The 18369-nt window shown below is 36.5% G+C and overlaps 1 protein-coding gene across 1 annotated transcript in view; it reads left to right on the top strand.

The window, feature by feature from the left end:
* The window catches only part of LOC128989559 (uncharacterized), a 33824-nt gene that overhangs the window by 14778 nt on the left and 677 nt on the right, over positions 1-18369 (top strand). The window contains exons 8-24 of the mRNA XM_054411459.1: positions 16-126; positions 374-543; positions 869-1028; positions 1562-1789; positions 4015-4106; positions 5225-5354; positions 8375-8461; positions 9211-9343; positions 9895-9956; positions 11143-11203; positions 11739-11850; positions 12505-12720; positions 12785-13002; positions 13092-13368; positions 15063-15242; positions 16315-16446; positions 17163-17263. Of these exons, the coding sequence (XP_054267434.1) occupies positions 16-126; positions 374-543; positions 869-1028; positions 1562-1789; positions 4015-4106; positions 5225-5354; positions 8375-8461; positions 9211-9343; positions 9895-9956; positions 11143-11203; positions 11739-11850; positions 12505-12720; positions 12785-13002; positions 13092-13368; positions 15063-15242; positions 16315-16446; positions 17163-17263 (2470 nt within the window). The remainder of the gene's footprint in view (positions 1-15; positions 127-373; positions 544-868; positions 1029-1561; positions 1790-4014; positions 4107-5224; positions 5355-8374; positions 8462-9210; positions 9344-9894; positions 9957-11142; positions 11204-11738; positions 11851-12504; positions 12721-12784; positions 13003-13091; positions 13369-15062; positions 15243-16314; positions 16447-17162; positions 17264-18369) is intronic.

Below are 18369 nucleotides of genomic sequence, written 5' to 3'. Positions count from 1 at the left end.
TATTTTTTTACACAGAAAAAGCAAGCCATCGTGATCACGGGTAGAGTACATCCTGGCGAGACTCCCTCCTCGTGGATGATGAAAGGCTTCATGGACTTTCTCACTGGAGACACGCAGCAAGCCAAAGTAGGTGTTCATATGGCTCATTAATATAATACAAAATTCAGTTAGTTAAGATATTTGGTTATGGTTATTGAGTAATTTTTGTATGTTAATGGTGAACTATTCATTTTCATCACAGGACTAGTACTGTACAGGATTATTTAATGATCATAGATTAGTCTACATAACATACCGAAACTGTTTTTGCTCTATAGTGAGAGAGCATGTTTAATTTTTTACCATACAAATGATATTTTACTCTCAATTGCAGGAACTTAGGGAGAAGTTTATTTTCAAGCTAGTGCCAATGCTGAACCCTGACGGTGTGATAGTGGGTAACAACCGGTGTTCACTGACTGGCCGGGACCTGAACCGGCAATACCGGACTGTCATCCGGGAGACTTACCCGCCCGTGTGGCACACCAAGCTCATGATCCGAAGGTAAAGTTTTAGTTTGACTCAGCAGAACAAATTAGATTTTATTTAGAGTTGATGAATGTGTAGGTGTACATCATCAGTAAAGGGATCATATGCAAAACAGAAATTAATAACCAATTTTGAAAGTAATTCTTTGAAAACTGAATTTTAGTAACTACTACTTTTATTGTTGTAATGTAGATACAACAGATCAAAAAAGAATGCAATTTATTTGAAATACCAAACTGTTCAAGCCAAGTATTTTCTTCTTCCGTGTTTCAATCCATGAATGTTTTTGCTGTCCCTACTACAATATCCAACAAACCTCATAATCCTCTGTTGTATACAGATTGATGGAAGAGTGTGGGATTGCCATGTACTGTGATCTTCACGCTCACTCTCGTAAACATAATGTCTTCATTTACGGCTGTGAGAACAAACGTTTCGCCGACAAACGTCTTCACGAGCAAGTATTTCCCCTGATGCTCCACAAGAATGCAGCTGATAAGGTTTGTCAAAGCTAAAATATTAATCACAAAATTATTGCTGTAGGTACTTGGTTTTATAGATTAAGTTCATGTAGAATAAATCCACTAAAACTTAACTAAGTACTCAAATCTAATACCATAGTAACTACTAGCCTTAGTGTAGGTTATCACAAAGTCGCATAGAAGATTTTTCTAGGTTCAAAAGCTATTGCAAGTTCTCATTTTCTACTTTTGCCCTCGTTAATTGTCAGTACTCTTAAAATTAGTTATTAAATGTAGCTGCTTAACTCATAGGATGCAGGCTCACCTTAAAAATATCAAGAACACAAGATAGGTTTGTCACGACAAAAATCATGAATATCTTCCACGATTGCAGGGATATCGTCCTTCGATATTTCCTAACACATCTGTCCCAAAATAAGATTAAGTATTTCATTTTTCCCCATTCCGATTTTAAGTACTCATACACATCCCAAGTCTCTACTATTCAAAAAGTCATACTTAAGAGATTGCTTTTATATGTTTTCATCTTGGTAAATTTAACTTGTCCACAGTTTTCCTTTGAGAACTGCAAGTTCCGTATCCAGCGCAGCAAAGAGGGCACTGGGCGCGTGGTTGTTTGGATGATGGGCGTCGCCAACAGCTACACGATGGAAGCGTCGTTCGGAGGGTCGACTCTAGGTGGGCGGTCAGCGACTCACTTCACCACCCAGGACTACGAGGCCATGGGTCGCTCCTTCTGCGAGACTCTGCTGGACTTCTGCGACGAAGACCCTAGCAAGGTTCCTTGGTATTTCTGTTATTTCTGGTGTGCGTTTATAGGTTAGGATTTTATCAACATCTTGATTACCTAGTATTTATGCTATCCTATGGGTACTATACATCTCCCAGCATTTTTATTTGGTTGTAGTGTTAGAAGACACTTGCTACTATCCTAATATTTTTACAGAGAAAACACGGTCAAATTAAACTGTTTGACAGTGTAATGTCTCTGTATACTTTATACTTTTTCAATGAAATGGCGACCATACAAAGTAGCAGTCAAAAAGTTATTACTTACAATAGGAGCCTCGAGAGTCTGCAGTTGGTGGCAGCCAATAGCAAGATTGGACTAGCACAGCGTTTGCAACATCGCCCATTCACTAATTTGAATATACCAAACAATATTTTCAAATCAGCTGGTATTATTAGATTTGGCAACAACGCGCAGTCCTTGTTGGCTCCTTCAAAGTCACGGGGTAAATAACTGCAAACTCTTGTGGACCGTACTAATAATTTATTGTACTTATAGCATTATTTTTCTGAAGCTATTTCATTCCTGATTAAGAGGCAGTTTTTTGTCTCTACGGATCTCTTAAATACCTTTGTAATCAAAATATTCATCAAAAGTTAACATCTCTTCCATTTGATTAGTACTTTCTGTTGTCATAACATTGTTTTTAGTAGTTTAACTATATAAACTGTAAAACTATATAATTTGTATTAAATCAAGAGGTGGAGTATGAATGACAGACAGTACACTAGTAAAGTAGGCTACATCAATTGGATTAAATTTATAGTCAAACAATAAATAAAACGTAGTTAGTAAAAGTATTAATCCTGCTCTATTTCCATGCTGCAATGCACAAATATTTCTATTGTAAGTATTTCTAGAAGTATGATGTATCTCAGTAGATAACAATTAATTCATTCCGGTATGTTTGTTTTTTTGTGTTTTTTAGCGAATATTCCTATAGGGAAGTAGCCATTACTGTAGGTGGCACGGTAAGACCTAGGCCCGGGACTGATTTACTTTTTCATTTTGATGTCCCCAGAGGCCAAAAACACCATTCGTTCAAATTTTTATATATGTATATATATAGATTTATATATATATATATATTTATATACGTCCACAAACGCGATAACTTAAGTAATTTTTGTCCGATTTTGATGAAATTTGGTTTAAAGGTGTAAGGTGGGATAAACTTGAATAACGTAGATAACAATTAATAAATATTTCATTTTAATGGTACTGGCTGTACAGGATATTGCTACTTAAAACATTCAATAAAATATTAGCATCAACCCCGAATTTAAAATACCCCCGCCGCAGCAAACCTGCAGACTAAACGAATTCCCATTTGCCTGATTTGATTTTCGATTAAATCTATTCAAATAACATTAGTTTTAACGGGTACCTAGGTTTGCTGCCTACAGGGTAATAAAGTGTGTTTTTTTTAAATAAAATAATAATAGCTTGGTATAAAATAAATAGATTGGCCAAGTTTGATCCAAATATATGCATAAACAAGCAAACTACAACAGTTTAATTATTCTCCATAAGAATAACATGGGAATTTTTAATTTACAATTTTCTCTATAACCAATAACCATACAAAAACACTACAATATACTGAATTATTTGTTTTTTTTTTAAGCTCTTCAAAATGGTCTAGAGGAAATTTGGGAAAATTTATGTTTTGAGGGTCAAAAATGAGAAAAACCATTATTTTACCCCATAAAACCCCGTTCTCATGGTCCGATCATGCTGGTTTGCGAACTCGTTCAAATAAACGTAGGTTTACACGTTTGTACCAAATTTCATCGAAATCGGATCATTTTTGCTCGAGTTATCGTGCTAATGGACACACACATATATATATGAATTTGAACGGATGGTATTTTTGGCTTCTAGGGACATCAAAATGAAAAAGGAAATCGGTCCCGGGACTAAGTCTAACCATGAGACCTACGGTAATAGCTTATTCCCTATAGAGAAATTCGCTAAAAGGCTATTTTAACTGCTTGTTTTTTATATAGCCTATTTTACACATTTTGATTTCCTAATCTTTACAACCTATGAATTTATTTGAAGTTCTGATGACTTGCTGGATTAACAAACACTTAATTATGTCATAGAAATAAGTATTTTAATGGTTAGTCGGGACAGCACAAATAGTTACATGTTATTCAGCTGTCAATAAATAGAATCTTCATGTTCATTGTGTTTTCCTCAGGTTCTCAGGAGCGTCTTCGGACTAAAATTATCACTCGTCTGGTCAAGGAAGGCTCTAGTGCAGATGAACCTACTAATATTGTGCTTTCTGATTACTCGAGGTATTTGAAAGTATTTTGAAATATCTGTAGACATTAATTAACAGCTTCACACTCACAGTCTCACAATCACACAGCCTGCAATCTGGTTCTTATGTTATGAAAAAGTGGCCAATTTGTCAGTTAATGTGTTGAAGACACATGTATCTTTTTAATACTTTGTGCTGGGTTTTGACTTGCCCTCACAAAAATAATTACCATGTTTATATTAACTATTAATGGTTTAGATAGAAAGGAAAGGAAACAGGCGAGACATACAAAGGAGAGGAAATGATACTGACGAATTCGGATACTAGGGCTACACTACAAAGGACACGTAAAGGAAATCACCAGTGAATATTTCTTTTAGGGGAGTCGAACAATAACCGACTGAACACACATTGCAACCAGAATGTTCCTGACATAGTGAATCTCAAGAACCTTAGACAGGAAAGGACAGACACTCAGGGAAAACCCCTTTAGAAGAAAATGTCAATCAAATGCTCTTTTGAGTATTCCCCAAATTTCACAAGTGTCGAGACGAAAAGTGTTGTGTACTGTCTAATGTAGCAGCTCACATTTGATAACACAAAAAACAGTAACCAGACACATTCCTGCCCGTTTTCTATCCGTTTCCTTTCCTGTGTAGCCCAAGCTCAACCTAACATTCTGTTATGTTTACCATAGCCTTACCCTCCTGCAGACAAAATTAATTCTTTAATCTGAATTGGTGGAGTTCTTTAATACAATGGAAAGTATTTTAAGCCAAGTATGAATGGAGATGAGTGTAGGATGAGTGGTGCTATCTTGTAGTCTTGTTAGTGACTAAGGCCGACACAGCTGTTAATTAATGGCCCATACAGCCAACGGCAACTAAGGAACCTACAGTTTACAGTGGAATCCGAACCACATTTTTGTCTTGTAATAGTGTAATTAACAAATTGGTTTAATTATCAGGATAGTACTGCGGATAGTCGTAGTACTCACTAGTGCGGATATTAATCCACACCTTGGAGTATCGCATCTACAGTGCATGCCTATAAATATCTACAATTCGTGATCTCCTAGTTCTGGATTACAGGACGACGCCACCGTCCCAGTCAACCTCTAGGATCCTTGTTTTCTTCATTTGTTTGTTGCAGTGACGAGGGAGACACCAGCAGTTGCAGTGAAGAGGAGGGTGCGGCAGGAGTGGGGGTAGATCGGGACTGTTGTCTAACTCCCTGTGTACCTCCCCCCTCCCCTGTACTGCCTCACCACCGGTCTGCCAAGGTATGTAACTGTTGTTAAGAAATTATTGTGTTAAATTTTCATTACAATAAGTTGGTAGAATATAGCTTAAATAAGTTTTCACAAAATTTTGGGATCTGGGGACTGATTCTGTCCTCTGGTAGGAAAACTACCTAAAACATAACAAGATAATCACACTAGACATCTAATTCCCTTGTAACTGGTGCAGTTAGAAGTTTAAAATTGATGAGTTACGTGTGTGAGAATATAACTCTGCAAGTTAGGGATCTGCCAGTAACAGACGTTTATATTTGGATCAATATCACATAATAACCTCATCATTTTTATTTGTTTTAGAATTACTTAAAACAACTAAATGTGATTATACCATATTGAATCATAAAGATATTGATGCAGCAAATTAAAATATTTTGACTACAAATTGATTTCTAAGGGGCGGTTTGGGAGCTCGAGCCCAGCTAGTACGCGCCTAGTGTTGGACGCGCCTAACTTTAGTCCCCGGACCACAAACCAGGCTTGGGAGCTCGCGCCTAAGTTGAAATGGTCGTAGATCAAGTATAGTCGCGCCTAAGTTGCAGCGCGGCTAGATGGACAGGGAATCGCGGGGAATTCAGGTTTTCACGTTGGCAACGGCCATTGCAGAACCCACCGTTGACAACAACAAAAGATGAACACTTATTGCAGATGGATACAATTTTATCTTGGTATATCAATGGTGGCTAATTAGTAGACTATGGTGTATGTTTCTGCATTGTACCATTGCAAAAATGTTGTTTTGAATGTTTTGTATCGTTGTTTTACATCCCAATGACTGAAGAACCGTAATTGTTTATATTAAATTCTTTTAAGACCTAATTTTATTTTCACTTTACGATTTATAATTATTTAATCAGTTGTCCTTAAGTACTACTAGTTGTCTTTTAAGTACTACACCTTATAAATACGTACAGAGCAACATAGGATTAACATCGGAAACTCGGTTTCATGCAATAAAAGCTTCAAAATTTAACAGTAATTTCCCAGTATAATATAGGGATATTGAAAAAAAATAAAATAAAAAGTAATTGCGGAGGTTATGATTGAGTGAAGCCAAGGTAAATGTAAAAAAATCTTTTATGTACAGTACTTAGAAAAAACTAGTGGCTTGTAGGGGCAGTAGCCCCTATGTATATATTGTAGTAATTATTTTGTACAAATTATTAGTCCCATGGGTTACCCTACCTTGATTATCGTTTAACATTATTACCGATAAACTTTTCCATTTTGATGTCCCTAGAGGCCAAAAACACTGTTCGTTCAAAATTGTATATATGTATAGCCAATGTATTATATATACGTCCATAAACGTGATAACTTGAGTAATTTTTGTCTGATTTTGATAAAATTTGGCATGAAAGTGTTAGGCGCGATTCTCCTTAATGAGTTCGCGAACCAGCATGATCAGACCAAGGGAACCCGGAGTTGTATAGGAAAAAAATAGATTTTTTCTCAATTTTAACCCCTACAACATAAATCTTTGTCTTAAAAATATGTTAAAGAGTAATTTAAAGAGTAAAGAGTATTTTAAAGAGTATAAAAAACAAATTAATATCTTAAAATGTTTTGTACGGTTATTGGCTACAGAGACTATTGGTAAAAGTGTAAATTTTAAATTCCCATGTGATTCTTATGGAGAATAAGTTAACTGTTCTAGTGTGGTCGTTTATGGATATATTTTTATGAAACTTGGCAAATTTATTTATTTTTTATAAAGCTGTTAATATTTTGTTAAAAAACACCCTTTATTACCCTCCCTGTAGCAGCATACCTACACCGTAGGTAGTTTCAGGTGCTTGTTAAACCTTAAGTTATTTAAATAAATTTAATTGAAAGCTCTATTAGGTTATTTGGAAATTCGCTTAGTCTGCAGGTTTTCTGTGGCGGGTTATTGATATACTGTATATATTTTCTTATACTCCAAATAATCTAGGTACTCCATTTTGATTTAACTAGGACTTGGTCAATGACACTGAACTGAGCTCTATCACAACGCAATTAAAAGATAACGATTATGACTGTGAGCTATTTGCAGTTTTTTATGTTTTGTTTACTATCTCTTCACTCTTTCGTAGGGGGTGAGTGGGGAGTATGCATGTGGTTGCTAATTATTTCCTTACTAATAAAATATTTATAATTAAGGTACGGGTGCTTATAGCCAAACTCTCAGTTGAAAGAGATTCTATTTACGGTCCATATTTGTATTGCAGTTAACAGTAAAAACAAAAACCAAATAATCTTTCGTTAAATTTAGCTTTTTGCAAGATTTTCGTTTTATTTTGAACATCAGAAAACTAAAAAAAAGTTTTATCAAATATACTTTGAGAGTAATGAAAATGTTCGGAATTTAATAACGAATTCCAATATAACATTCTTTTAGTTAATATGTAAACAAATAACTTACTAATGAGCTAATACCGGCATGATGTCGACTTAGACCTGCCCTCTGGCAGGACTAAAGTTGGGGACTAAATTCACTGATTTTTATGACGAAAACATATCTCTTAGTCCCGAAATTGGTCTCCCAAACCCACCGAGACTATCTCTTAGGCTGGCGCCTAAGTCTACTTGACTCCCAAACCAACAATATTTAGGCGCGAGATTATCCCTGCACAAGTTAGGCGCACGCCTTACTGATCCCGAGCTCACAAACCCGTTTTCGAGGCGGCAGCCTAAAATACCGGAAATATCCGGATTTAGTCGCGGACTAGTGCTGATACCGAGCTCCCAAACCGCCCCTAAGTTATAAGCAAAACAGCTGGTTTTCATCACGTTACTAAAGGTAATGAAGTAATAGGCAATCTAATTTTTAACGATTAAATAAATTGTTATAGATTTTTACACTATTTTTATTCAATTTTGAGGTATTAGTAGCCTAAATAAACGGTATCAGCATTTTGAAGGTTTACTTGAAAGTATTTTTTTTTTATATTTTAGGTAGGTAGTTTTTGTCCTCTCTTGTTCCCTTGGTTGATAAATAATAATATGTTTAATTTTATTTTCAGTCAAAAAGAGACCACCTGAGTGATGCTTCAAGGCAGGTTAGATCAGCTGTATCATTGTCGCCACCTGTAACCAGAAAAATACTACAGGTAGGGTCGCCAACCGTTTGTCTGTCTAGTAGTGTTTGGCATAAGAAGAAAACACACTATTTCATTTCTCCTCTCCCCTGTAGACAATAAAGCCATAGTGATTAAGGGGTTAGATGTTTGTAGAGGGTTTCAAACACAGGCATATAATGTGAATACAATTGGAGTTATGAAAATATAGAGCTTCTTTTTAGCAAATTTCCCATATAGGGAATAAGCTATTATTAGCATTGTCTGTTATTGGTCCTTCATTATGTGTGTCAATGATGCTTACTTGAAAATAATGAAAATGTGAGGTGAGACTATAAATAAGGTTGTTTAATCAGATCACTATACACATCCTTGCTACCATAAGCCAATATTTCCTCCAACCTGTCCCAAAACAAAGTCTGAGAGGACTTTTTACTCTCACATCAGCACTTAAAGCACGTTCATATCTTATTTGCTTGAAATTTATATTGTCTTATTTCATTAAATTTGTTCAAAAGCTGACTACACTGCTAGTGTATACTTTCAATGTCAGATCATTAAGCGTCTCGTAATTGACAAAAATTGTATCGTTCCCCTTTAAAATTGATCACATCTGAAACTCCCAAGCTATGTGGAGTTTATTTTCTTGCCTAACTAGTCACAGATTCCCTTGTCCAAAACTGAAACTCAAAACATCCACTCATTTTCATATATTTTTTTTTTTTTTTTGACATTATTTTGTGACAAAATATTCAAATATATTCACCAACTTGAACGTGTAGATACCTCGGGCCAACCTGGATCTACTAGATCCGGGAGGCAGTGATGTGTTTGATGGTACCACAGAGCAAGACTCCGGTGATGATAGTCCGTCATCGAGGCGTAGAAATAAACAGGATCCTTCTGGCGGAAAAGGTACCTCTATCTTAGAAGACTGATATGGAACAGCTGTAGCCAGTTATCACTTCAGTATCCAATAGTCAATGATCATAGTCGATGAGACATTATACAGAATGTTTTTTTACTTTAAAAGTTTTAATTTCCTCCTTTAGTTTTTGAACCATTATATTAATTTGATGTGACTTAAATTATGCTATTGTTTACAATGAGTTAGTCTCATTCTTGATTTGCGTAGTGTAATTGAATCAGTAGTTGGCATTAGCGCCTTGCACACATCAGTGGCTCTATTCGACTATTGGAAACCCAGCCTAAGCTTCAACGTAGGAATGGGTCCATCAATATTCAAAAGTTCACGGATATAGTTTTATTAGATATTCTTATAAATATTTTGTTTTGAAACCAGTGAATAAATTGAATAAATTAATAAATTGTTAATGTATGCCAATTGTTAATTGGTTGTTGTATTAGTTAATGTATTGTTGATAAAATAAATTGTTAAGTTGTACAAAGATGTGGTTCATTTGACTTTCCGTTAATAACAATGTATTTAATAGATTATTTTTCAGGTGCTTACAAATCTTGTGATAAAATAGATATGCCTCCAGAACTGATAGTAACCCCTGCTCAAGTAAGTTCTATAAAAAACTGTTTTAGTAGCCTACTTATGGTATGAAAAGATTGTGGTAAATTAATTTTTGAATTAAATGCTTATATTTTACTTGTGACATTGTAAGTTGGCATTCAATAAACATAACATCACCTCAATAATCAATTTATAATGATAAGGAAGTAATAAATGTTATGTTAATTTATTCATTAGGATATCAAAACAATTTTAATTCCAACAAGTTTTATAATTTTCATCATTAATTAATTATTTCAATGTTATTTTTATTAAACTGTTTTACACATACATATTTAATTGTTCAAGTGACCATGGAAAATATCTTTTTATTAAAATAAAATAAAATTCATATTGCAATACAGGGTTATTACAAATGATGTTCCTGATTTTGATTATAAATATTATTGGGTTAATTTGTTTCAAGACTATTTTAGTTGGTACCATTGGAAAGAAAAACTCATAAAGTTTCATTTACATTGGTTTGGGTGCATATCAGCTGTTTGTCAAGTCAATTGTTGTAAGTGTTGTGTAATGGCTGAATTTGATGGCAGGAAAGCTTTTTGCCAGTTGGAATATTACATTAACCAATCTGTTATTAGTGTGCAACGACACTTTAGAACCAGGTTTAACGATTATCCTCCTAGTAACCACTATATTGGCAAGTGACACTTGAAATTTTAGAGAAATGGCTGCATTTGAATGTTACTTGTAGTAGGGCTGAACTTAACAATGTGCTGCCTGAGATACGGAACGAGCTCGGTGGTCCGAATAATTACACCCCCCTGAACTGGCCTACAAGATCTCCGGACATCACCCCCTGATTTTTTTCTTGTGGGGATACATCAAAGATAAGGCGTACACACCACCATTATCAGATAGCATACTTGAGGCCCAGCAACGGATTACCAATGCTATCGAAACAATAGACCTAGACACACTTTTCAAAGTCTAGCAAGAGCTTGACTACATTATTGACATCTATCGTACCACAAGGGGTTCCCGTGTCGAGCATTTACAGTTCTTTGAATCTGTGTCAAAACTTTTTGAGTTTTTCAAAAGTTGTAACCATTTTATTTCTTTGTATAACAAATAAAACTATATTTCACGTATGTATGAAATCATGAACATCATTTGTAATAACCCTGTATTATGCATGATAAGTCTGTGAAAGGCCTTTTGCTTTTTGCAGGTATACGAAATGCAATCGCTTAGTGATGTAGAAAAACCTCCAGGCAAAGACAGTGGGAAAGGTAAGTTTAGATATGTTTTGAAATATCAGAGTTCACTCCTGCAAAAGCTTGCACAGTGGCCTGAATGTTGTACGAGAAATGCAACTTGCAATCATCAGCATATGAATGCACATTGCAGTGTCTCACATATCTGGACAGATCTGCAGTGTACAGGAAAAACTAAATGGGCCCCAGACAACTCCCCTGAGGCACTCCCCTTGATTTCTCAATGGGAGGTGAGATATCGGTACCCACCCTGGTCACTTAATCACTAACTCTCTCCTTAGTTCCCATTTTAGGACGTCCAGGAGGTCTCTTCCCTTCTGGGTTTTCACTCCACACTTACTTATTAAAGCCCCAGCAGTTCTTCTAATAACATATTCGGTCCACCTCAATCTTCAACTTTAAGCTTCGGCTACTATGTCTGGAGCTTCATACAAGACCTCCTATTTACCTTTTTCCCTTCTTTTTCTGTTCGTCCAAACCCTTTACTCAACACTTTGTTTTGATAAAAGACCAACTTTGTCAACATTAAGTAAAAAACTATTGTTATCAGACAAACTTGAGGAGTCTCCGAGTCTGCCGAGGAAAGGTGACAACTCGTGGAGTCCAGAGAGAGCTGAGAAGGAGCGAAGGCACCAGCCTCAGAGAACTTCTCTGGCTCTGAGGTAACCATTACAACATGATGCAGTAAATATTATAGGTACCTCAGAAACAACAGCTACACACAAACTCTATCAGTTCTTTAATGTTTTATTTATAAGGTACTTTCCCTACATTTGCCTTATTCTGTACATTCAAACTTTTTCAGGGGTGTTTAGGACTCTCACAATTACTGATAATCAAATTGTATTGTACCTTTATTGTTTTGAAGTCTATTTACAATATGTCCATTTCTATTAACAAATTTATATACAAATGGCAGTTCCTCAAGGCCTGGACAGTTGTTCAGATGATCCTTTTTCTTCAGACTAGCTTGACTTCAGATACCTGTACTCAGTGTATATGTGCCTAGGCACTCCAAGTCTTCACACTCTGCGTGCAAATTTCTTCTTATACACTTGGATCTTGCAGTCTTCTACTGCTTATGTCTTCCAAGGTGCTGTGGACAGGTGTGGAGTATTGTACAGGCTGTACCAAGAACATACCTCTCAGCTGGGTATGGTTTGTTGTCAGGTGTGAGCTGAGTCATGAGATACAGACAAGACTGACACTACAACAGCCCAGCATCACACTGCAGCAGACTGTGTGGACAGGTGTGGAGTATTTTATACAGACTGTACCAAGAACATACCTCTCAGCTGGGTATGGTTTGTTGTCAGGTGTGAGCTGAGTCATGAGATACAGACAAGACTGACACTACAGCCCAGCATCACACTGCAGCAGACTGTGTGGACAGGTGTGGAGTATTGTACAGACTGTACCAAGAACATACCTCTCAGCTGGGTATGGTTTGTTGTCAGGTGTGAGCTGAGTCATGAGATACAGACAAGACTGACTACAGCCCTGCATCACACTGCAGCAGACTGTGTGGACAGGTGTGGAGTATTATACAGACTGTACCAAGAACATACCTCTCAGCTGGGTATGGTTTGTTGTCAGGTGTGAGCTGAGTCATGAGATACAGACAAGACTGACACTACAGCCCAGCATCACACTGCAGCAGACTGTGTGGACAGGTGTGGAGTATTGTACAGACTGTACCAAGAACATACCTCTCAGCTGGGTATGGTTTGTTGTCAGGTGTGAGCTGAGTCATGAGATACAGACAAGACTGACACTACAGCCCAGCATCACACTGCAGCAGACTGTGTGGACAGGTGTGGAGTATTGTACAGACTGTACCAAGAACATACCTCTCAGCTGGGTATGGTTTGTTGTCAGGTGTGAGCTGAGTCATGAGATACAGACAAGACTGACACTACAGCCCAGCATCACACTGCAGCAGACTGTGTGGACAGGTGTGGAGTATTTTATACAGACTGTACCAAGAACATACCTCTCAGCTGGGTATGGTTTGTTGTCAGGTGTGAGCTGAGTCATGAGATACAGACAAGACTGACACTACAGCCCAGCATCACACTGCAGCAGACTGTGTGGACAGGTGTCGAGTATTGTACAGACTGTACCAAGAACATACCTCTTAGCTGGGGCCGCTCTCATAGCTCCAACGAGTCTCTGCTAAGGTAAAGTATTAGTTAGATGTTGTGGAATCATTTTTACTCAAGATTAAGAATAGATAAAGTACTCTGATGCATTTTGAAGGTCAGAGAAATTTGTTTGTGAACTAGAATAGTGAGGCTTCCTATGAAAAATTCCAAAAAGCAGTAAAAGTCTGCAGATGGAAGCCTAACTTAGGGAAATCCTTTGGAATTTTATGTAAAGATTCACATGTGTGATATTTAAATTTGGTCTTCGACACATTGTACGCATGTTATTTATGTGATCGCGATCCACCACCCTAGCTTGTGTAACACCTTTGGCCATACTGCACTAAGGTTGACTAATTAGGCTTGGGGGTTATCCCTAGTTCACTCATAGGTTATGCCTCAGACGGCCTACAGCTGATTCCTTTTTCGAGATAGGTTCACCTCTATCACCAACAAGGTATGGACTAGGCCTACTGACAAATATTTATAGGACTGTACTAGTGATGGGCGATACGGGTCAATGTATCGATACTGTGTATCGATACGTATCGGAACGTGGTGTATCGTATCGTATCCTCATGTATCGATTTTTACCCGTATCGGATAAAATATCGTATCGTTTTGTTTATTTATAATTTTTAGAAAAAAATGTAAATATCTCAAATAATATACAAGCTGCATAGACAAATACTATGTTACTTACAAGCATAAGATAGGTTTAGTGATCTTACCTCAGAAAAGCCGTTTTCTGTGTCTTTTTATTTGTATCACTCCTCAATAACCTCAGAATTCCTGTATACCCTCAAAATTAGAAAATATTTTGTTATTGTTTTCCTAGTTTTTACACATGGATAATTAATTAATTATACAAAAAATAACTTACAATGATGGTGGGTATGCCACTTACGCATTTAATAATATATTATGGATAATGAGGGTCCCCACGTCCATTAATGGTGGCCCTAGTTTTGAGGTTATTTGCAAAACATAGCTGAAAATACATGTTTTATCAGTGTTTTGAGGATGGTAGGGTAAAATATCAAATTTCTACTACTACATTTGAGGGAAGGAAGCTGGGAAGACAATTTTTTACCTTAAAAATAAGATTTATATTAATAAAAAAAACAATACGATATTGGCTATAGGTGTATCAATACGGGCATATCGATACACTCCCACGTATCGATACGAAATATAAATGTTCTCCGGTCCTTGTATTGATATCTGTATCGATATGTATCGATACACACATCACTAGACTGTACGTACAATCTTTAACCCCCAAAGAGGCAAGTACAGGATGATACTTGAACGATGACTGAAGCCTAACTAAGCAACCTAATGTTGCACAACCTTTTCGATAAGTTCCCGTTAATAACCAAACCAATTCCTCAACTGTGGATGCACTTGGATAGTTAAAAATCTTGTCACTTAAAAGTTAGTTAGTGATGTGTCAAGTCGCCGGCAGAATCAACTTTTTCCAGATTCTTTTTGATAGCAGCTATTGAGCGAGTGGAACGTGTACACTTGGCTAGTCTACAAAGCTATGTGTAAAACAATCTAGTAATCTTTCAGCTTGTAAACATCCCCTTTTAAATAGTGTTAATATTTAAAAAGTGTTCAAATATGTCAACATTTTTTTCTAGACACCTTGTTACCTATGCTGTAACCCAGCCCCGCTTAGTACTCAATACTTATGCCTATTAACTTAATGTTATACTCTCTTTCAGGTCATGTTCACAAAAGTTGTCTGTTTTAAAGAAACACAAACATAGTAAAAAAGATAAAAATAGTTCACAAATAGAAACAAGAGAAACAAGACCAAAGTCCCACAAAATGGGGGAAGAAGAAGACAGTACTCCTTCATTTCAGAGTAGCAAGAAAAAAGTTAAGCTAAAAACAACGAGGAAGTAAGTCTATGTAAAAAAAATTTAATACTAAACTAATATGTTGTATAATGATAATGTATTAGTTCTAGGAAAAAGCCATTTAGAAACACTTACTGGTAATAATACCACTCTTAAAACTGCAGAGAAAAATATTATGTAGTTGAAATTAAATTGCTATGAATTTAGTTAAATATTATTTGCTTGCATTTGTTAAGTATTTAAATGTATTGAAGTAGTGAATGCAATATGTACTATATTGTTTATTGTTAAAGATCGTGTCAATAGGTACCTATTTCAGGGAGAGATGAGTAGTAGGGAAGGGATAAGTAGAAGGGGAGGGGTGAGTAGTAGGGGAGAGATGAGTAGCAGGGGAGGGATGAGTAGTAAAGGAGAGGTGAGTAGTAGGGAAGGGATGAGTATTAGAGGAGAGATGAGTAGTAGGGGAGGGATGAGTAGTAGGTGAGAGGTGAGTAGTAGGGTAGGGATGAGAGTAGGGTAGGGATGGGTAGTAAGGGAGAGGTGAGTAGGAGGGGAGGGATGAGTTGTATGGGAGACATGAGTAGTAGGGGGTGGATGAGTAGTAGGGGAGGGATGAGTAGTAGGGGAGGGATGAGTAGTAGGGGAGGGATGAGTAGTAGGGGAGGGATGAGTAGTAGTAGGGGAGGGATGAGTAGTAGGGGAGGGATGAGTTGTATGGGAGGGATGAGTTGTATAGGAGACATGAGTTGTATGGGAGGGATGTGTAGTAGGGGAGGGATGAGTAGTATGGGAGGGATGAGTTGTATGGGAGAGATGAGTAGTAGGGGAGGTGTGAGTAGTATGGGAGAGGTGAGTAGTAAGGGAGGGATGAGAAAAGGTTTCCAACAGCACTGAGAGTCACACCACTACATACACTAGTTGTATTAAATTCACCCAGTGGCAATACATTTTAAGATGACAGTGGTGGGGGAAGGGTTATGGAGCGCATGCGCATCCTGCTCACCGCTCTATTTGACTCAGAATTTTATTGTATAATGCTTTGCCTAGGAAAAACAGTTCACTTTTTTGTTGAGGAGTTCCAACAATGTACGAATAAACAACTGCAATGTTTTAGGCCTGAGAAAAATGGTGAACAAAATCTAAAACTTATTATGAAAATTAATGAAGAAGGAAAATCTGAATCATTGTCGACAGGGGAAGGGTTATCACTGTCAGAAGATGCAAGGAGAACTTCCGACACCTCATGGTGAGTTTGATCATTGACTTTTGGATGAGAAGTAGACATCCCAGCTATACAGGGTGTCCCGAATCTTTCTTGAACCCTATTGTATATTTGTTTCTTAGGTCAAAACAATTCAAAAACAAAAACATCATATAAAGATGGGTCAAAGATGCCTAGTTTTCAGTCTGTATGTCTTATTTTCACAAATGAATCCATAACTTTCAAACTCCATAACTTTTGCAAAAATTGTTATATCTTATTGGTTGTTTATTAACCAATCTTTACAACTTAAGTACTGTTTGATTAGTCATTAAATTTCCTAAAAGTGCTTATTCTTGATATTTTTTTTATCATCACTTACCTAAAAGATATTTAAGATAGATTTTAAATAGCCACACCAGTACCACCAGTCTGTCACATGGATGGCAGAAACACCCCCACTTATTTTACACACGGGGACTAAAAGGATGTTATTTTCCAAACGACCCTCATATATTTTTACTATCTAATATTCAGTTAGGTTTGTACTAGTTTAGAGGATTCATAAACATACACTTTTATCAAAATAACAAAACGATCAGTATACTTACTGTTTACAATATAACAAATCACTTAGGTTTAAAACCCGTTATCTGTGTTACAATCCATGAAATGGCCTCAAAACTTGGTCTAAACAATAATAAAGTTGATATGTTTTAATGATTACTTTGTGCCATTCTATTATCACATTTATGCTTTAGGAATCGAGGAAAGAAATCTAGTAAGCAGCCTGCTGCAAGAAGTCGCTTCCGTAAAGGTGGTATTGTTGCCACGGCTACAATACATTCTTATGTCGAAGCTGGTAAATAAACTTATTATTTTAGTATGTAGTTTGGTACAATAGAGCCTCAATAGCAAGTCTCTCGTGGGGATTGTCAAATTAGACTTGTTATCAAAGTAGATTTTGAGTTTTGTTTTTGATTATGGGTGACAAAAACTATGGACATTTGAAAAAGATACTTGTTATCATAAGGGTAAATTGATATTATTTTTTAATTTCCACTGTATCTACATTTTATGATCATTTTCAGTAGCCAATCAAACATATACAATTTAAACATATAATAAAGACTAAGGACAATATAAGAAGGAACCAGTGAAAAGTACATTGATTGTTACGTCTTGACGTCTAAAAGATATAGCAAACTCTTCAAAGCAAACACTTGAACTGTTAAACAAACTACTGTACTTATTTTTTTCGTCCAACATAATTACAAGGAAGATCTTTGTTCTTCAGCAAGATGACCCTATAGTTTTGAAGTTGATCAAATGGGTCTGTATTAGAGATGAGCATCGATTGTCGATGTTTCGAAACATCGATGTTTCTCTATCCATGTTTGATGTTTTTTACATCGATGTTTGATGTTTTTTACATCGATGTTTGATGTTTTTTACATCGATGGTAGGTTACCAATGTTTTTGTTAAAACATCCGTGTTTTTGGCTAAGTATTGAGATAGCAAAGTTTTCCATTACTGGAGAGTACATAAAGCAGACGAAAAACTGAAAATACATTGAAAAATATCAATGTGGTAGTACCCCAAAAACATCAATGTTTTCACAACGATGTTTGACCTATCGATGCTCATCCCTAGTCTGTATTTATGTAGGAAATTTTATCCTTGTTGTTTGATTTAAATAAGGTAAAATAAAAGGTTTTATTTACAGGGTTCTAAAAAGTTGCTTTAACAAATGTGTCATGTGACTTTAGTCTTGAGTAACCTTATTGACTTGCTGCCCAATTAGTATTCTATATATCATTACTAGCTGTACCCGCGGGCTTTGCCCCGTTTAACTTCATATGTGAGCTCGTTCGCATGGCTCAATCACGTCCTGGTTGAAGTTCGTTCGCTACGCTCACTCTTCTATACGGTTGGAGCTCGTTCGCTGCGCTAGCTCGCCTCCGGGT

The sequence above is a fragment of the Macrosteles quadrilineatus genome, unplaced genomic scaffold (assembly GCF_028750875.1).
Source record: "Macrosteles quadrilineatus isolate MER2022 unplaced genomic scaffold, UCM_ALF_1.0 Scaffold_3__2_contigs__length_128488019, whole genome shotgun sequence".
Classification (NCBI taxonomy): Eukaryota; Metazoa; Arthropoda; class Insecta; order Hemiptera; family Cicadellidae; genus Macrosteles; species Macrosteles quadrilineatus.
The sequence above is the reverse complement of the archived record's forward strand: the minus strand, read 5'-3'. Positions and strand labels throughout refer to the sequence as shown.